The sequence below is a fragment of the Erpetoichthys calabaricus genome, chromosome 14 (genome assembly GCF_900747795.2).
Source record: "Erpetoichthys calabaricus chromosome 14, fErpCal1.3, whole genome shotgun sequence".
NCBI lineage: Eukaryota > Metazoa > Chordata > Cladistia > Polypteriformes > Polypteridae > Erpetoichthys > Erpetoichthys calabaricus.
The window spans coordinates 343,006-362,182 of record NC_041407.2 but is presented as its reverse complement, the minus strand read 5'-3'; the positions used below and the strand labels follow the sequence as shown (position 1 = coordinate 362,182).

Sequence of the window (19,177 nt, the reverse complement as noted above, 5' to 3'; positions counted from 1 at the left end):
ATAAATGATGTTTTGTTATTTGCTAAAGGTGCACATGTCCAAAAAAAAAAAAAGAAAAGACTTTGTTAACACTTACTGTACGTCAAAAATGTTCATAGAATGAAATCCTTTCGGGTTACACCTACAGGTATATGAAACGCAGCAAAACAGGAAAAGAAGACAACAAAAGTACACATTCCTGGGAGAACACCAAGGGTCACAAGGCATTACAGCAGTAAACAATGGGCAGAAAATGTGGCTGAACTCCTGCCCACCACAGCTAAAGTGCATGTACAGTACATATGACAAAGCAAAATGGACAAAAGGCTACTAAGGGAGGACAACCTCACACCTACAACAGCTGGCGGCTACAAAGAGCTTATGTGTGTGTGTGTGTGTGTCTCTATACACGCACTGATTCATGCCTCCCGTCCAATGATGCCAGGGCAGGATCAGCCACCTACAACTCAATGGTAAAGTGGACAGATGGGTAGTGCCAGGGAGCACAGCTGTTTCACAGCTCTGGGGTCCTAAGTTAGGAATTTGCATGTTCGCCCCGGCTCAGTGTGGTTTTGCGCACATCTCTGACACAATTTTCTTTATCTGGTGCCTCTGTATTGGCCTGGTGTGCCCAAGTGTAGGAATAACAGAGGAAACATATTCAGACCTAATTTGGCCACCCAACAATTCTCAATTCCAGAATTGGAAATGGCAAGGACTAGGCAGGAGCCAGCTATGGAGGGCATGCCAACCTCGACAGGGTACTCAGATATACACAGACACTTAAACTGGGACAGTTTGGAGGCACACACGATAATAATAATAATAATAATATGCATCACATAATTGTGGGCTTTAAAAAACAGCTAAAGACTTTTCTATTTAGTAAAGCATATTAACAAGAAGGCTATAATTATTGTAGTTTTATCTGTTTTTATCTTGCCTTTGTTTAATCTTTCTATGTCGCACTTTGAGATTTTCTGCTAATGTAAAGTACTCCTATAAATAAAATGCATTATTTTTATTATTATTATAAAAATGCATCACTATGAGGAAGACAGAAGTGTGACGTCGTCCATAGGCCTTTAGTCGCCGACCCAGAGAGCAATGTGACAGCCCCCCCCCCCCCCCCCAAACTGATTCTGCCTGCTGGACCCCCAAACCAGCCTCAAGGGGCACCGACAGACCCTTAATTTACTTTAACAACATGAAATCACTCATTAGATTTGGTGGTGCAGAGGTCAGTGTCCTGTCACCATTGCCACTTGCTGTCCCCTTGGTCATGCCCAAGTCTCTTCGGGTCCTGCGACTTTAGTCCCACATTGGCTCCATTCTGCCTTGGGTACCAGGAATCACTGGCTCTGATAAAGACGAGTTATGACGGATATTTCAGGGAAATGATTGGAATACGTTTGAAGTAAGTTTTCTTAGTAGATGTAATAACTTTTCCAAATAATAAAGTGTAGCATTTCAGAGTTTTAACAGACAGTAATATTTCACGTGCCCTTAAACTATACGGTCCATGAATAACGCCGCTTAGAATATCAACTGAAAACGGGATAAACAAAACAAACAAATAAGTTCACTTGGCGCCCTTCTTGGGTTTCTTTTCCCAGCTGAAACCTCAGTTCGTGTTCCCGATGGCCGCTCACAGCCACTCGACTTGCTCCTTGGAGCCCAAACACCGCCGCTCAGTCCTGTAAACGGAGCGCCCGGCTCAGCCTAGTCAGGCTATGAACCTACGTGTTCATGTCAACTCCGTTTCATTGACGGCCACTAAGGAAGCCCGACTGTTACCGGAACAACAAATCGTTACGCCATAAGACCCCCGCCGCCCCCCGACACTCACCTTTAATCAGCCGCCTTCACTTTAAAAATCGCGGGCAGCCCGACGAATTAAAAAAAAAACACACAGCGGAAGTTGAGAGCTCTGCGTGCACGCGGCAAAAGGTGAAAGGTCGAGGGGCGGAGCGGAGCGGTGACGTCAAAATGGCCGCTCTGTTGTCCTTGCTGTTCCGCGCTCGAGGAGGTGAGTCTTTGATTTGCGGACGCTATCTAAAGGCTTTTACATTTGCTGTAGTTTAAACATCTCCAGGTTTGTTAAATACACCATTCTGAACGGTACAGTGGGCATTTACATAAAGTGTTCTGGATGGAGAACAAGTTCAGGTAAGGCATGTCGTGAATGGATCTGCTTAGAATACAGAACTGAGGCGATGTTGCTAATTCTGTGACTTTTATTTCTTCTGGATATTTAGTATTGCATAGTAACATACATGCCGGAGTAATGTACTCGAACTGAGTGTTTGACATCCCGGGTTCATTCATTCATTCGTTTAGTTTGCAGTTCTCCACATCGCTCAGTTTGTCCTTCGTACCTCCCGAGGATGTGTGTGTGTGTGCGTGTGCGTGTGCGTGTGTGTGTGTGCGTGTGTGTGTGTCGCCTTAACATGGGCTCCGTGTACAGGGCCGTCTTAACACATGGATGGGCACGCTGAGCAGTTGCCCCACGCTAATCTCTGTATGTTGTGTAGGTCGGGGGTCCCAGTGCACTGCTTTGCCCCGGGGGCCTGTAATGCTGTTAAGACGGCCCTGTCCGTGTGTGAGTGGCCGGCGCTTGGTCTGCTTCTTCCCTCACGCCTGTGGCTGCCGTGGACCCCGCAGTCCTAAAGGAGCAGACTGGGCAGCACAGCTCGTGGTCGCGACGCCTTTGGACTTCTGTGACTGTCTGCTGGCAGGAGTACTGGCATGTGCTACCAGGCCACTGCAGAAGACCCCAATGCAGCCCCACGTCTGGGGTTCAAGTATCCGAAGTGGCCACACGTCACTCCTCCTTTCAGATCACTGCAGCAGAAGCGCACGTTTTGTTCAAATCCTTGATGTAGTAAACGGGTCAGCACCTCAGAATATGGAGACAATTGTGAGGTCCGCTGCTCCTTCTTGACCACTCGGGGTGCTGACGAATGGCATCTGGTGGTACCACCTCTAAATGGCATCAAATCTCAATCCTGACTCCCTGTCATTGTGTAAGAAGTGCCAGAGGACTCTCTTGTTTTGTGAATTTCTGTTGACTTGTCGATGGCTTTGATGCCCGGAGCTCTTCACTTGTGGTGGTCTTCACTTGTGGTGGTCAGTCCTGTGCCCTTGTCCTGTACCCTTGTCCTGTAACACTTCTTTTCAAACAGTCCTCCCATACTCCTGTTGATTTGATTGTGCTGACCTGTCTTGTAAGTCAGAAGCATCTGCTAAAGCAAATCTACACTAAGAGTTATGTGTAACAGGTCATCTTATTAAATGTGACTTGTTTGTAACAATTAAAAAAAAGAAGGCAGTGCCCTCTAAATCTGGCGTACTGTTGGCAGGGGTGCAGCGAGTGGTTTTGAAGAGGGTAAGTCCCATAATGATAATCTCGATCAGCGGGAATTTGCAGCCGTTGTCCTTTCGAAAGAGAACTATGTGCTTTACTTTGCCACAATGGAGAGGGGGATTTTGGTACCTTAAACTATCATCTGCAGTCACATGATTTATGGTGCCAAAAATGACATAAAGACAAGGCTTTCTGGATCCGTGCGAGACATTTCAATCTTAATGTCCCGACGGCCAGACGTGTCTTCTCACTGACTCGGTATCCCTCCCTGGATTACAGGAGGTGATGGACCTTTTACAACATTTCATTCTGACCGGGGTGCCCAAACGTATGGCACATTGATTGCAGAGATGGGATTTGAGCTGGTGGCAAGCACTCGGCTGACCGGAGGAAGTAAGAAACTGACCGAGAGAATCATGGCAGCTGACCTTGGCCACCACCAGTCCTCTAATAATAATTCATTACAATTATATAGCGCCTTTCTCAGTACTCAAAGTGCTATCCGCACAGGGAGGAACCAGGAAGCAAACTCACAATCCTCCACAGTCTCCTTACTGCAAAGCAGCAGCACTACCACTGCGCCACCTGGGGGCAAAAGGGCAACTGTGTAGTTTGACCCTGAGTGGCTGCAGGGTTGCGTATTCTTCCTTTGTTTGTTTGCTACTTTGTCTTCTCTCTCAGTTCACCTTTCATTTATGTTTGTAATAAAAGGCTTCATTCTTGTTCCTAAGCAGCGGGATCCCTCAGTTTTTAAAGGATGTCTGCCTGGGTGTTTCTTTGTTTAATGTTAACTTGGTCCCGTAGGACTCTCCGTGGCTGTACTGTTTGCACTGTGAAGAGCTGGTGGCACGTGCCAGGGCTGTGACCCTAAACTGAATTTCAAGGTAGTCGTGTGCAGTGGAAAGATGATCAATAAAGATGATTTGATGTCCGTCTGTGTGTTTTATAACCTTCGTTTCCTTTGTATGTTTGCAGGCCTATTGACTTCACTTCAGCCGGTTTCCATCTCAGCAAGGTGTGCATCAAAAAAGTCCGGTGGGAGCTCAAAGAACCATGGGGGGAAAAGTCCTGGCAAACGATACGGATTCAAAAAAAGTGATGGTATAATAAGGCTCCATTGTTTTTGTTCCTTGATGCATCTCAGTGTTGAGAGTCGTTGGCATACAGCTGGTTCAGGTGCTGTTGCAGTGAATGTTGGTTTTAAAGCTGTGACTAGCGTACCTGAAATACCCGCCGTTGCCCAGGAGGAAAATAAACTGGGTTTTAATTGTTTGAGAAAAATATCATTAAATTAGTGAGTCTTCATTGTTTGTTAATGTGCTTGTCTTGCAGTCTTGTATGTATGTCATCATCCAGTTGATGCTCTGAACCGGCCAACTCGATTTAATTTGAAAAGCAACAGGCAGGCGATGGCGGCGGCCCTCAAACACACAGAATGCTGGCAGTCACCTCCAGTTCGCCCTCTGGTGGTCGTTCTGAGTGTCAACTGGATGATAAGGTGCATACAAGACCGCAAGATCACCCCCCCCCCCCCCCCACCCTACCCAGAAGGGGGTGTGTTAGGGTTGATTTCGCCCCCCAGTGTTTTTAGTCGACCAATGAGAAACACCAAGTTTCACGGAAATCGAGTGATGCTGGAACGAACACACACACACGTGCGCTTTTATATATACAGTAGATAGATTACTACAGTTGTTGAAATGTTGTACCAGTGATACTTCTCCAGAGTGGGCACTTAATGTTCAGTGAAAACGCCAATCTATCAAACTACGGCCAGCGTGCTGCCTCACTACTGCGGCTCCTTGGTGCCAGTTTTGGCTCTGTTCAGATTGTAGGTAAGGCCTCCCTGTGGGTGCTCTCCAGATCTGCAAGTGTGGCTTGTTGGCAGATCCAAGTTATTGGGCCTTGTCACGTATGTGTGGCCAATGCCTGATAAACTGTTCAGGGTTCATTTGTGCTTTGTGCCCAGGCCTTTCTTCTTTGTGTTGTTCTGTTGGGATAAGAGGATTTTTAAAATGACCCAAAAATAAAGGGTAGAAGTCTATATTTCACATGTGACGCACAGTAAGGTCAGTAAAAGCCATTGCCCTGCCAGTTGTCCTATCATTATTTTGTGTGTTTATAGGTTTAATGACAGATTTTGGATTTTACCATATTCAAGGCTGCATCATAATATCAGGAAATAAAGTGCCCTGTAAGCGAGTGGCATATGCCATGTTTGTCTACACTTCTTTCTTGCATTAAGTCTCGTTTGTCCACTCACTGCATATTAACCATCCACCTATTATCCAACCCACTATATCCTAACTACAGGGTCTCAGGGGTCTGCTGGAGCCAATCCCAGCCAACACAGGGCACAAGGCAGGAAACAAACCCCGGGCAGGGCGCCAGCCCACCGCAGGGCACACACACTTGGCACAATTTAGAATTGCCCATGCACCCAACCTTCATGTCTTTGGACTGTGGGAGGAAACCCACGCAGACACGGGGAGAACATGCAAACTCCATGCAGGGAGGACCCGGGAAGCAAACCCAGATGGGTGTCCTAACTGCGAGACGGCAGCGCTACCCACTGCGCCACCATGACGCCCTTTCACTACAAATTAGCTTAAGAAAATAAAGGTGGTGCAAAATGTTGTCCTAGAAAGGTGAACATTCCCGCCTTGCGTGTCCAGTAGGAAGGCTTTGGCCTGATGTGTAATCGTTGTCTTCTCTGAATTACAGGTAACTTTGTTCATGCTGGTAACATCTTGGCGACACAGCGTCTGCTGCGCTGGCACCCAGGAGCTAACGTAAGTTCATTTCCTTTTATGACATCTATAAATCAATAGTACATGCACGTACTGCACGTCACCCGTTTTTGGGAAGTTAACGTGACTGACCACCACCACCACTAAGCGCTGCTCACCAGTCGCACTTTTCGGTTTGTTATTCCAGTGGTTGCCTGGCCCAGGTCATTCTGTTTACTTCCTGAGTACATGAGAGCTCATCTCTGAGGCTCCCTCCCCTCATTTCGGGTGTCCCAGCAGCACAGACTCTCTTGGCTTTGGCTCCTAACTGTTCACTTTACGTGTATTCTGCCCATTGCAGTGTTTTTGAAGTTGCTCAGTCGACAGGAGGTGTTGTAGGCCTTATCCTTTATCTGTCATCTCATTGAAGTATCTGATTTTTCATAAAATAAGTGTGTGTATCCTGATCAGTCCTAACTCCTAAGTGATTCCTGACTGTAAACATGACAGGAGGAGGCTTTGCCTAAAATGGAGGTGTGCTAGCAGACAAGTATAAAATAAATGTACAGCTTTAATTTTGAAGCTGGAGTCGTGTTAGCCGTGGTCAGTCATTACGTTTAGCACAAAGTGTGGTTTCTGGGCAGCACTGCGCTATTTAGCATTGAAAGAAATAAATAAGTTGGTGGGGAGAGCGTTACTTGAAGGGTTACCCAATCAAACAGGACGTCCTGAGCATGAAGACTTCACTGACCGTCCTGAGATATTTAGCGCTCTGTCTGTCTGTCTGCTTTAGGTTGGAATGGGCCGGAACAACACTTTGTATGCCTTAGAAGATGGAGTCGTTCGATACACCAAAGAAGTCTATGTCCCCCCGCCTCGCAGCTCGGAGGTCTTCAAGGTGATTTGCAGATTACCCCGAGGGGCTGTGCTGTACAAGACGTTTGTCAGTGTCATCCCAAACCCACAGCAAGGCCACTTTAGACTGGTTGACATGCACTAGGAGTGCGTCGAGTGGGATCTGCGACCGAAGAACCTGCACAGTTTTGGACGAGGATTTTGAGCAGAACGCTGGCTTTCTGACGTAGGAGGTAACCGCGTATTTCAACGTGCTTGGAGAATCGTGACGTCTCCATCAATGTCACCACAACCTCCGCAGCTTCAGCTGTACCCCGTATGGTTGAATCCTTCCATGAAACGAGTAAATCAATAAAAGCCGTGATGTCCCAATGAGCAGACACTCTACGGAGCCGCACTGCTGCCGCCGCCCGCTTCGTTATTCTGTGCCCTGGGGATTCACGGTCGTCACTACTGTGGGTGGTCTCTGATTTAGTGCCCCTGCCCTGCTGTCTGGTGTTGGACTTTAACGATCTGTTTGGCATTGCACTGCACTCTGCACACGTCACAGCAGTGACGCTATGAACGAGGGCGTCTGCATGTTTCAGGAGTCTTGTAGGCAAAAACATTCCAAGTAATTTTCAAAATTATAGTCCCAGTAATCGTGAAACCCCTTAAATGGAGTTGTAGTCTAGATGATGAAGACTGGGGTTCAGTTTGAAAAATCCAGTTAGTGGTGCAAATGTGGTTGCCATAGTGATCCATTGCCATTTCTCAAAGTCCACTTCATGCATAGGAACGAAAAAAACACAAAGGTCAGGATCAGCTGTGCGACTGGAAACCTCGGCCTTCAGTGATCCGAACAAAAACCCGTCGAAGGAGGCTCTTCAGGTTTGTTAAGAAATCAACTTGAGGTCTCCCTGTACGGACGGGCACCGCGAGTCTGGTGAAAGGTGGGCAGGTCTGCCTGCTGGTCATTCCTAGGGCGCCTGGCACATTGAGGTCCACTACCAGCTGCCATAACGTTTGTTACCTTTGCCTTTATCTATTAGCGTTTCCAAAAGTGTTTGAAAGTCCACTTTAAGGGTCCAGATGGTTGCTGTGAGTGTAAATGTCTGTCTTCACTCGGCCCCCCATTTGATGTTTAATGTTGTAGTCTGCTAATACTTCATCTGTATTTGTTTACAGCTTTGGCAGACACTTTGTGTGCCCATAGTGCCCCTCGGCTTAACTCCCATTACATCCATGAGCACGTGGCAGGTACAAGAAGTGCCAGGCTTCACGTGGGCAGATGAGGTGAGCCAGTGAGTTACAACCCCCAGTCCAGTGGTGGGAGTGCTCAGCCAGTCTTGGCACTGGGGGTGATGGAGGTCTTACAGCTGAACCCACTCCACAGGAGACCCCATCGGTGAAACGTGGCAGGAGGGCCGTGTGTGAGCAGTGCCAGGGCTCAATGTCCTAGGCGCCCAGAGCCTGGCAGATTAAACCAGACGGGTGTTGCCTCGAGTGGAATTCCCTTCCAGCGTTAATGTGAACGGGAGAAGCCTGCCAGGCTAATATTATGGGATACAAAGGCCTGTCTACCCTAAGGTCTGTGTGTCCAGGCCCCCTGAGCCGCAGGAGTAATGGCCGAGGAGCCTTAAATAACGAGTGTGTGCGAGAAGCGGGCTTTACAGGAACGCACTCGAGAGACGAGCTTCACAGGCGCCGAGGGTACATGGAGGGCACGAGATGGCACATGCTTGTTAATTAATCTGTTAGCTACTGCGGCCACTTGACACACAGAATACTGAACAACTCGTTTATTTGATAGAAAAGTCAACACTTTATAGTAGGAACTTGAGTTTTGAAATTAAAATCTACAATTTAGACAAAGCTAATCACATTTCTAAGGTTCCAACTGCAATATGAAATCTGCTAAAAGGAGTCCTGTGATGGAGGAACCAGAGCAGTTCCAAGGTAAAGTGGCCTTCCAGGCAGTGCTCGGGCATTGGGCCGCTGGTGGCACTCGACTCGCTTGTTCACATCTCTCCGTCTCCCCCGATACCCCCTCAGTCCACTGAGCGGCGCAGTGACCCCCTGCCGGACCACTCTGTTGTGTTGGAGGCTCTCGAGTCTCACGGTCTCAGCCTGCTGCACTTCCACCTGAAGGCGACGTCATCAATGAGAACAGAGCTGTGCCGACGGGACTCGTCACTACACTCAGAAGGTCAATCTCATGTCCTTCACCTCGCGCCCTTTGAGCCCAAACGAGCGTCAGACAGATGATCGTGCGCTGTGGTCGGTCTTCTCAGTCCTGGCCATCGAGTATGGGAGAGACCGATGTGTTCATCGTCTGGCGTGCCAGTCTTTAAGACAGTCAGCAGGGCTAATCACACAGGTGGCTTTGTCAAGAGAGGTGCCCAGTCTCTGCCACTGTGGTAACACGTCAGGCCTGCTCCTTTTCTTTTGTGCCATGTTTGCCACACATTTTCTGGCTCGTGACCTTGGATTCATTAGGGCTGCTCTCCACTCCACTGGTTGTCAGCTGGGCAGTGCCAGGCCAAGACTGTATCCACTACAAGGCAGTGACTACTTGCTTGGCAGCTGTGCCCACCTCCTAACCCAGGACACAGTGGCCAGGCATGGAGTGTGGCGTTCATTAGCATTCCAGTTCCGGCACATTCTCATCATCTCTGCTTGCAGTAGCAATGGTGGAAGTCGACCTGTCGGTCAGTCAGGCTCAGCCACGGCCAATCACAACTGGACTTCAGCGCGTTGTGTGTAACGGACCACATGCTGAAAGGTGGCGTCCACACAGGAGAGGTTGAGACATCCTAATGCGCTTGGCGTTGGCGCACTGCTCCTCCGCTCCGTACCAAAGGATCACGACTGCAGTTTACAGTCCGCAGGGTTCGGCTGTCCGGTTCTGGGCACCAGGAGTGGTCAGTTAGGGTGTAAAAGTCCTCATTTTGATTAAAAGAAAAAGTTTAAAAAATTGTCAAGTAGAAGTCCGTCCAGGCAGGCTCAGCCTCCCTGGCACACAAGTGGCTTCAGCGTCACCAGGCCCAGGGCACGTCTCATCTCACCGGGTCATTCTGGGCCCCAGAAGCAGAGGGACTCCTGGAGGTGCCATGTGTGGCGTCACCGGCCTGGTGCTCGTCCTCGGCTGCGACAGAACTCCGGATTGACTCTTCGTAGGAGGGTGGCTGCTGAAAGACACAAATGTTAATAGGGTCCTTATTGTCACATGGACAGAGGGCAGTGAACTTCTTACTGTCACGTGCAGATCAACGGGGTTGTGGAAACGACAGGTGCCCATCCAGTCAATGAGTGATCAGTGGGCACTTCCAGGTCACAGCCACTTGGTCAGGCCACAGATGAACCTCGGAGGGCAGGTCATTGAAGATGGCATTGCAGACAGATCTTCATTTCCATAAGACACAGATGACCTCATAAAGTCGGCTGAATGGCCCTTCAGGAATGTGGGCATCAGCCAGCCCGTGGCACCCTCGGGGTCATCGGTCTGTCTGAGTGGCAGTGTACGTCTAAGAGTGAGGCAACGTGACAGTCGTCCGTCTGGGGGCACACTACCTGACACCTGTACAGTCACCAGTGGGGACATGGGCGCTAGCGGGCTGCCAGCACAGACCTCTGAGCTTTAAGGCGGGAGCAGCCCTCACCTCTGGGTCACCGTGCTGCCTAAGGAGCCATGAGCGGGCCCTGTGCCAGCGGGCAGACCTGAGGATGCCGTTATGTTGAAATGATCAATCCCCTGAGTGTGCCCCACTTCACCAACATCACGGATACGGCCATCAAGTGAACGTGGGCGTGGCACGTACCTCTGGCACAGCACTAGAGTGGCACCAGCCGTCCAAATCAACAGACCCGACTTGGGTGCTAATTGGCATGTTTCTTTCTTTTTGGTGCCCTAGGTAGGCGTCGTGGCCCTGCAGTGAAAAGGCCTCTGCGTTTTCTGAATCGCTGCTCCAGCGTGCCAGGTGACTCACAGCAAGCTGCAGACCCCACCCCAAACACTCTGCCCACGCTTCACGTTGAGCTCAAAATGAGAGGGGCAGTCGCCATAAGGGTGGTGGGACCGGGTCTCAAACACTCTGGACAAGTCAGGGGAGAAGGGAAATACCCTCCCACACACGTGCCCACCATCAAGGGCACAGCCAACCTCAACTTCAGAAAAGGTCTGCAAAAAGGGGCACTCACATCGGCTGAGGAGGGGGCCACAAGGCCAAAGCGGTCCGCGATCATCTTGTGAATGTGCTGCTGACGGTCCTTCTTGCGTACGCTCTCGTAGGATGGCAGGCGTGGCAGAGGGGGCTCCAGCGGGGGCAGGTGGTAGCTTTCAGGGGGTCCGATTAAGAAGAGCTGGCCTCCCTGTGAGAGACAAGAGGGAGCAGAGACAGGCGGTTAGCATCTGAACATTGGGGGGTGAGGATTTGTGAAGGGCACTACATCGTAGGGAGACTGATGCCATCTGATCATGTGGCGGATTCTATGCAATATTAGTAAAGGATCTGAAAGGCGCCATATAACAGGTGGGCATCCTCATGGTGCAGAAACCCAGATGTGACTGATGCCATCTAATCATGAAGGTGGAGAAGAAGGGCACTACAGACAGATGGGTAAGGCGCTATATAGTAGACTGATGCTATCTAATTCTAATAGGTATGAAAGATGGAGGCTACGACATAATAATGACAGGCCCTCTCTAAAGACCCCCTATAAAGACCCCCAATGACAGCTGTGACTGGAGGCCCGCCTTCTCACCTGCACTTCGGGGTTGTCAAACGCCATGGGGGGGCTCTGGAGGTCCACACGTGAGCTCATCAGGTTTTGGCTGCTGCTGAAGTAACTTGGTGGGGCCTCCTGACAAGAGAAGACGAGAGAGAGAAGACATTATGGGATGGCCACATAACCCTTGGCCCCTTGGGTGGCATTCTGAAGTCTGCCCAAGTGTGGCCGGTGCCGGTCCTCCTTGTATTTATAGTGCCTTTCGACCTCGGGGACGGCGTCTCGGACTGAATGGCTTCTCTTGGCCTGCCCACCGTGGACCCTGGGGGCGGGCAGAGGGGTATGTCACCAGTGGTTGGGCTCCTGGCCAGCCTATCGGGTGCCTTGGTGTCACTTGTGGCTCAAGTCCCCATATTCCTGCCCTCTAATTCCCTCTTGGCCCCCACCCCTAGCAGTTCTCCCGTCTCATGTGCCCCCCGTTGCCCACTGGCTGGTACTGGTGCCCCTCTCACTGCCTTCTTTGCTCTAGAGACTCAACAGCAGCCCCTCACAGCGGTGGGAGGTGATGTGGGGGTGGGGCCGCTGGTTTACAACAACATTTGCTTTGCCCAGTGAACCGCAGAATCTGGTTACCCAGGAAACCCAAAAGAGTGTGAATCATTAAACAGTGCCAGCCCACGGCCACATTTGGGCGTGTGATCAAGGTGACCGTCAAGGTGGCCATCTCATTGTGCCGAGCCAGTGCAGGGGAACAGCTGACCTCCGGACAGACGAGGGCGCTCTCGGCACGACCACAGCGCTCGCCTCAGGGTCCATCCTGCCAGGCCTACCCCTCTAAGCCTGCTGTTAGAATGTAAAGCAGTGGGACAGCGCCCGCCACTGGTGCCCACCTCCAACTACTCGAGGGTCCCCCTTAGCACATGGAGATGCCTGCCGGGTGGGGCTTGTCTTCAGTTGCTTCATTTTGACAAGTAAGAAGGCCACCTATTGGTCAGCACTCGTGTTTGCTCCGCCTCCCTCTCTTTGGCCCCACCCCAGAGGCTTATCAGTCAAACAACAAAACACATCGGTTATGGAGAGCAGCGGCCACCCCAGATGAGATGGCACTGCCCTCTGCACAGACAAGTGTTCTGGGAGGGCCACCCATCATAAATCGCATTTGCCAAGAACTCGGGCATGCTGAGTCTAAAGACTGGAGGGTGAATCACGAGGCAGGATGGCAATAGCGGCGGGTTGATGTTGGCACTCTCACTGTAAGCCATACCAGGGCACAAACATACTGTGGCAGCACACTTCGGAAGACAAATAAAAGACAGGTGGGCAGCAGAGCACATAGGTGTGTTTACAGCTCATACTGTGGACAATACAGTGTGCCAGCCATATGGGCAAATGAAAATATTTATACAAAAAAGTCCAAAGATGCAGCGCTGCTCGGCTGACGGGCCAGGGTGGTAACGCCAGTCTGTTGCCATGGCAGTGTTACAGCAAGTGGGGGGTTCTGACAGATTTGTGCCTGTTCGGTGGTGCGATGCCCTGGCACCCTGTCCAGGGTGTTTTCTGCCTTGGCACCACAGGCTGGGCTCTAACTCACCATGCAGGCTTGAGAACATGAACCAGTGTGTAGTGTAGGCCTGTCTAGGTGGGACGTGAAGACCCTCACGACGGCCCACTTACGGTTGTCGTGTCTCTTTAAAGCAGGCACCTGTCTCTAGCCGGGGGGGCGGGCATCAACAGGCAGAGGCTGGCGACATGAAAACGAGTCGAGAGGCCACACGGGCTGGGCACCTACCGGGTACTGCTGGCTGGCCATCCGGCCCCCAGTATGTCTGGCTTTACAGCAGAGCGGGTCCTTCTGGTACATGATGATGAGCAGCACCATGATGATGATGAAGAAGATCATACAGGAGCCTGGAAAGACAAAACCAGGAGCGTCAGGTGGGGTTCTTGGATTTTGGGGTCTCCTCCTTCTGACCCCCCTCCCCATTTTCTGTTACAAAGAGCTGCACACACAGCAGGACCCCAAAATGGTGGCATTAGGTGCAGCCCTCTCCCCTCGCGCCCCCATTGATTTCACCTCGCATGTTCTGCCCAACACTGAATGCCCTTTGACCCACCATTGTGACACAAGGTGCCAGCCATGGTGTCATTCACAAGCCAGAGTGACTTGGGCTCATTCTGTTTGCATGCTTAAGCAGGCTGCCAACTGTCCACAGGTGCCCCCGGCGTATGCCCAGGTGTCCACTAGCATAGTCTGATGCGGCTTACATGGTGGACAGTGTGACAAACAGCAGCTGCCATCCTCCATTTCAGGGTGACAGCATGAGCCAAGCCTGGATGGGACGCCTGCTGGGTATGGAGCCAGTGTGCCAGGCTCAACGTGAGTGGCGTGACTGTGTGGGTGGAGCTTTAATGCTCTCCTGCTGCCTTTTCCAGATCAAGTCCACATCCCGCGTTACGCCAGTTAGCATCTCGTAGACTGAACTGGGTGGTCCGTCTTGTGATTAATGGCGTCCCAGCCTATGCCCAGTGCTGCCCACAACCCTCAAGTAGGTGATGTGGATTTGGGATAAAGTGAAATGCACACCACTCTGGACATGAATGAGGGAATGGACAACTTGAGTGCCATTCAGAAACCTGTGCCAGCACTTGCCACTCGTGATGCCAAATTAAAACAAAGACCAACAGACAGGCCTCACAGCCAGCCACTTGTGATCAGGCCCTGGAGGCCCCAAGGGGTCCTGTTTAACACAGACATCTGTGCCCGTCTTTAACTGAATTTGTCACCGAAGCTGCACTCACCTTGCAGAAACAGAAAAGCCAGAAATAAACCTGCGTGGCACGTCCTGGTGTGCCCATCCATTCAGTGCCACTGGCTTGCTCTTGTGGGACACAGCTATGCTGAGAATGCAGAACAGACCAAGTGAACGGCCAAGCCAGGTGGCACTCGACTGGCACTCTTAGGACTGAGTGAGTCCATTAATCAGAACAGTCGACCTCAAAAAGTGCCAAACCAGCAAAAGGGTGGGCCCCAGTGCCAGGCCAGCTCCCACTGGCAGTATCACCCCTCCACATTCCACAGGCTGATAGGAAATGCCAGGCCTGCTACTGCCTCAGTTTTCTTTTTTATTACCACGCATTTAAAGAATACAAAAGCTTTACCCACGCAGGGCGGGCACAGTCAGTGCCACCAGGTGGGTTCTCTGGCCTGATTTTAGAGCACCCGGCTGTCTACGTGGTGGCACTGGAGGAGACCCCCAGGGGTTTGTTATACTAACACTCAGGCAGGACTGGCACCTGGTTAAGAGCTCAGTACCAACGGGCAAACACGACCACCGAGGGGGTGGGTGAGCGGCGCCACTCAATAAAAAGAGACAACAAAGGGGGGGGGGGCAGTCCCGAAACCCCCCCTCCCCCCAGCCATCCGCCGACTACGCCCAGTAACCCCCCTCTGCACTGGCACCTGTGCCCCCTCTACTTACTTGTCGCTATCACCACCGTGAGCTCGTTGACCCCCAGAGCGGACATGACGGCCACTGTCGGTGTCACGGAGGGTGCTGGCGGAGCGGCGGACATGAGCAGGTCAGTGACGCAGCAGCCACAAGGTGATCTTCAGCCCGCGTGTCCTCATCCGCGCCGCTAGGCTCATTAACTGCTTAGTCCGGGCGACAGAGGAGGGCTTCGCTGACGGGGGTCCGCAGGTGAAGGGCTCCTGTATGGCCGTCCAGGTGTTTTCACGGACGTCACTCTTTCCACTTTTCTATCGCGCGGCCCCACCGGAGGGGAGGAAATTCCAGGTGACTTGACGATCGGCGCTCCGCCGCTCCTGCCGGTCAAAGTTCTCTCCAGCCGAGCGCGTCAAAAAAAAGAGAGAGATGGAGTGATCCTCGGGGTCAGCTGCGGGTGGGGGGATTGTGGGCGCTTGAATGTCGCCGAGCCCGCCTGTCCCCCCGCAGTCGCCTGGCGCGGACCACAGCACACGAGACGGACGAGGCACTTGGTGTGAGTCGTTCACTGCGCGCCCCCCTCGCTCGCAAGAAGTTCACCTGCCAGCCAGGCGGTGGGTGGGGGCACAACAAGGAGAGCCGAGCGCAGACCCCTGAACACGCCCGACCGCGCCGACTGCCCCGTCCGAAGAGTCCTGCGTCTCCATGGCGACCCGCGAACGCGGAAGTGAGGTCGTGACTCTCCGAAGAAAGAGCGGCCGCGATCACGTGCCTGCTGAAGGGGGAACACGTGCGTGTCGTGACCGGTGGCATCCCGTCTGGGGCTCTCGCCTGCCCCCCCACCCTCGACCCCCACTGAAAGCAGAGGCGGAAGTCGTGCTCGCAAACACACACACTCACACACACACACTCACACACGCACTTTGTCACGCGTGTATCCACGCCATGGAACCCCCGAGGAGGCGGTCCGCCGTGCTGGCCGTCCGAGGACTCACGTGACTGGACCGGCCCACCACGTTCGGCGTGACCAGGTGCGCCCCCTTGTGTTTGCATCACTGAATTCAGAGCCTTTGGCCGCTCGAGACGGGGACGCGGACAGACGGCACGACAGTCTCCTGCTGGCAGGTGGGCGATGTCCTCTTCCACTCTGTGTGGATTCTTAGCGCTGTTTTGAAGAGAGGAGGCATTTGGTGGCCCCCTCTCCGTCCAAGGACTAGGACCACCCCGCCTGACTAGATGTTCTAAGCCCACCTTTGCCGTTCATGGCCCTGAGCCTACCTGACCCGTCAAGAGCTGCCCCAGCCGAGGGCCCACCTGCTGGCTACTCTGGGGTTAATCGGCACGTGGAAACAACGGCAACACTGACACTGGGAAAACTGGCAGAGGCCACGCAGAAAAGGAGTGCACTGTTGTAGACGGAGTATGGCATCTTTAGAAAGGGGCAGCATGGTGGCAGAGCCAGACGTTGGTCTGAAGTGCCAGTAAGAAAATCAGCAGACAGATATTTAGAAGGCTGGGGGTGAAGAGGGCAGCGTGTATGGCACCCCTCCATGTGACGATGTGCGGACCCTGGCATGGACTGCTGCCTTGGATTAAGTGGGTTTGTTAGGTGATTTTGTGGTCTCAGGGGGCTCACTGGATCTTCAGTCAGGGTCTGTCGTCTCTTACTCCTCTTTCTAGTATGGCACTGGGGCAGTAAAAGAAAGGCGCTATATAAAATGAACATCCTTGTCCAGCAGATTGGTCTTGTGTTCCGCCTCCAGCCTCATTCCAGTCCCGTTTTCCAAAACAGAAAGCACCTGCATGGCACCTGTGTTAGTATGCACTGGCAGCTGGCATGCCCGTCTGCCAGCGGGTTGGCCTCTTCGTTGGTTAATGTTTGAGTGCCATTTCAAAGCCTGTCCAGCCATGTGCAGTTGGCAGGCTCTCCTAACAGTTCAGGTGTCATGCTGGGCTGGTTGGCACCTTTGCCATGTTCCATGATGCTGTTCATGTATTTCCATTTCCAGAGTGGGCATATCCCATATAGATCTGGAAATGGTGGGCCAGAAAATTCTAAAGGAGCTTCAAGACAAAGCCTCTTTATTTCATAATAATGATGGTGCCATTCCATCATCCTGAGACGCATTACAGCTTGGGCGAGGCTGGCATCCACCATCCCAGAGAGTTAGGGTAACACTGGGGCTTACAGCGCAGGACTGTGGCCACCAGGGGGCAACACAGGCAGACACTGGAATATGAAACTTATTAGAGGAGAAACATGTGGGTATGACAGGGTGAGGAGGCAGGTTGTTCGTGCCAGGCTGTGCCACAAAACCAGCGTGTCTGGATGGACTGGTGATCAACAGCGCCCCCTACTGTGCCCCCATGCTGCATTACCGGCCACTGCTGTTTTGCAATATCAAGGGCCTAGCGGGCACATTTGAGGTGATGTCTGATGGCAGCCCAGAGAGATCTGAACCCTTGTCCTTGCTGTGCCCGGGTCAGCCTCGTAGCAGATAGGCCATTTGTACCACAAGTGCCCGCTTGATGGTTGTTGCCGCTAATGACATTTTCTTCCTCCAGCGAGCTTTCACAGGTTATGCCAATCCGCCACCCTCTCATTTCTTCTTTTTTATAGTGCCTCTCACAGTTGGTGCCATCACCTAGCTCTTCCTGAAATGTTCCTTCTTGGGCCTGCCCTGACCTCTAATGTGCCAAGGTAGGTGGCGGCATAGTCATGAGCCGGCTCTTGGGGCAAGTGGGTCCTCTGACATGCTGGAGTGCGGTCAGGGTTTGTACCACCCTAGGATGGACAGCCACATGACACCCCCTTGGGCGGCCCCTGGCAGGAGGGCAGTAACGGTGCTCAGCTTTACAAATCCTCACTAAGATGGCATTAGCAGGCGGCGCTAAATTTAAAGGCAGCCGCACCTGCACGCCGACTAAGTGGATCGGATTATGGGATGTGCAGGATGAGGAGGAGTGATGGGCACTTTCATTTAGAGGTCATCCCCCAGAACCAAGCCGAGAGGGCGTCTTAGCAATGGGATGGGCAGACGCCTGGGCCCGCAGGTGAGCGTGAGTGTGCGGGGCAGCCATGTGGTGCCCAGTGACTGACCCTCCTCAGAATAAGCAGATGGCTTTTGCTCGTGCCTCCTTCCTGCCAGTGCAGACCCCCATAACCCTATGCTGGAGTGGGCAGGCATGGCAAAGCACAAACACGTGAAGGGAGGAGACGTAGGGCCGTCGTGTCACACCGTGTCTCTTCCAGCTCCCTCTGCTGGTGCGTCCTTATGGAAGTGGCAGTCCACAGCCAAATGTCGAGGGTAATGCCCATGGCCTGCCACCGACTGTGGGCAGCTTTTCAGGTGGATTATCATTCTGCTCACACCTCTTATTTTGTTCTCTTGGACTTTCTCACATCCTGGCACAGCAAATGACGCTCGGCACCAGATCTCAGCTCTGAGCCCAATGCCCACCTCACTTTGTGGCAGCGGATCAAACGGCCTGTGGGACCTCCCTTTTGGGCAGGACACCCACTCACCTTGTAAAGGCCAAAGCCAGCAGATGTGAGTGTGACACAAGATGATGGCTTGTGGCAGAGCTCACTGGGGTGACACTGGGCCCACGTGGAGCCCACTGGTCAATCTGGCAGCAGGACTTCAGATGGTAACTGAAAAGCAGAATCCCACATGGAGGACATGCAAAGTCTACAGAGGAATCTCCATTGTGGCACGGCGAGGTGTCAGGATGGCAAGGCTACTTATGCATAATGTCAAAGACTGGTGCCAAGTGAGAAGCTGGTGATGCCAGCTGTTAGTATTTCTTAAATCCGTCAGTCTACACGGCAGATCCGTCCACAAGGTGAGTTCACTGGGGGTCGCAGCCTATCCCTCCAAATAGTGCAACTTTCTAGTGTAACCACCGCTTTAAAAGCAACAGCATAAACAAAATGGATGAATTGTGAGCCTGAAGTATTAGCGGCTCGCGGTGACAGCAGCGTCCAATCAGTGATGGAGATCCGCAGACACGGAGCTCAGACTGAGGGGCTTCATGTCGGGCCGGCGAGACCCCGCGCAACAAAAGCAGGCTTCAGTCTGATCACGACGGCTTCA

The 19,177-nt window shown here is 52.1% G+C and overlaps 2 protein-coding genes across 3 annotated transcripts; one reads left to right on the top strand and one right to left on the bottom strand.

The window, feature by feature from the left end:
• The first annotated feature begins 1,897 nt into the window (after nucleotides 1–1,897).
• On the top strand, nucleotides 1,898–7,305 carry mrpl27 (mitochondrial ribosomal protein L27). The gene is made up of 4 exons (XM_028819170.2): nucleotides 1,898–2,008; nucleotides 4,322–4,447; nucleotides 6,071–6,138; nucleotides 6,869–7,305. The coding sequence occupies exons 1-4, from the start codon at nucleotides 1,969–1,971 to the stop codon at nucleotides 7,073–7,075; spliced, it is 441 nt and encodes a 146-aa protein (XP_028675003.2). The 5' UTR covers nucleotides 1,898–1,968; the 3' UTR covers nucleotides 7,076–7,305.
• Nucleotides 7,306–8,696: 1,391 nt separating this feature from the next.
• si:ch73-364h19.1 (uncharacterized) lies at nucleotides 8,697–15,477 on the bottom strand. 2 transcript variants are annotated; one of them, XM_028819672.2, is made up of 5 exons: nucleotides 15,117–15,477; nucleotides 13,427–13,545; nucleotides 11,674–11,772; nucleotides 11,110–11,280; nucleotides 8,697–10,100 (listed from the first exon to the last, which is right to left on the bottom strand). In XM_028819672.2, the coding sequence occupies exons 1-5, from the start codon at nucleotides 15,208–15,210 to the stop codon at nucleotides 9,969–9,971; spliced, it is 615 nt and encodes a 204-aa protein (XP_028675505.2). In that variant the 5' UTR covers nucleotides 15,211–15,477; the 3' UTR covers nucleotides 8,697–9,968. The 2 variants fall into 2 exon arrangements, with proteins under 2 accessions (XP_028675505.2, XP_028675506.2); XM_028819673.2 differs by having other exon boundaries at nucleotides 8,697–10,097; nucleotides 15,117–15,347.
• Nucleotides 15,478–19,177: the final 3,700 nt, after the last annotated feature.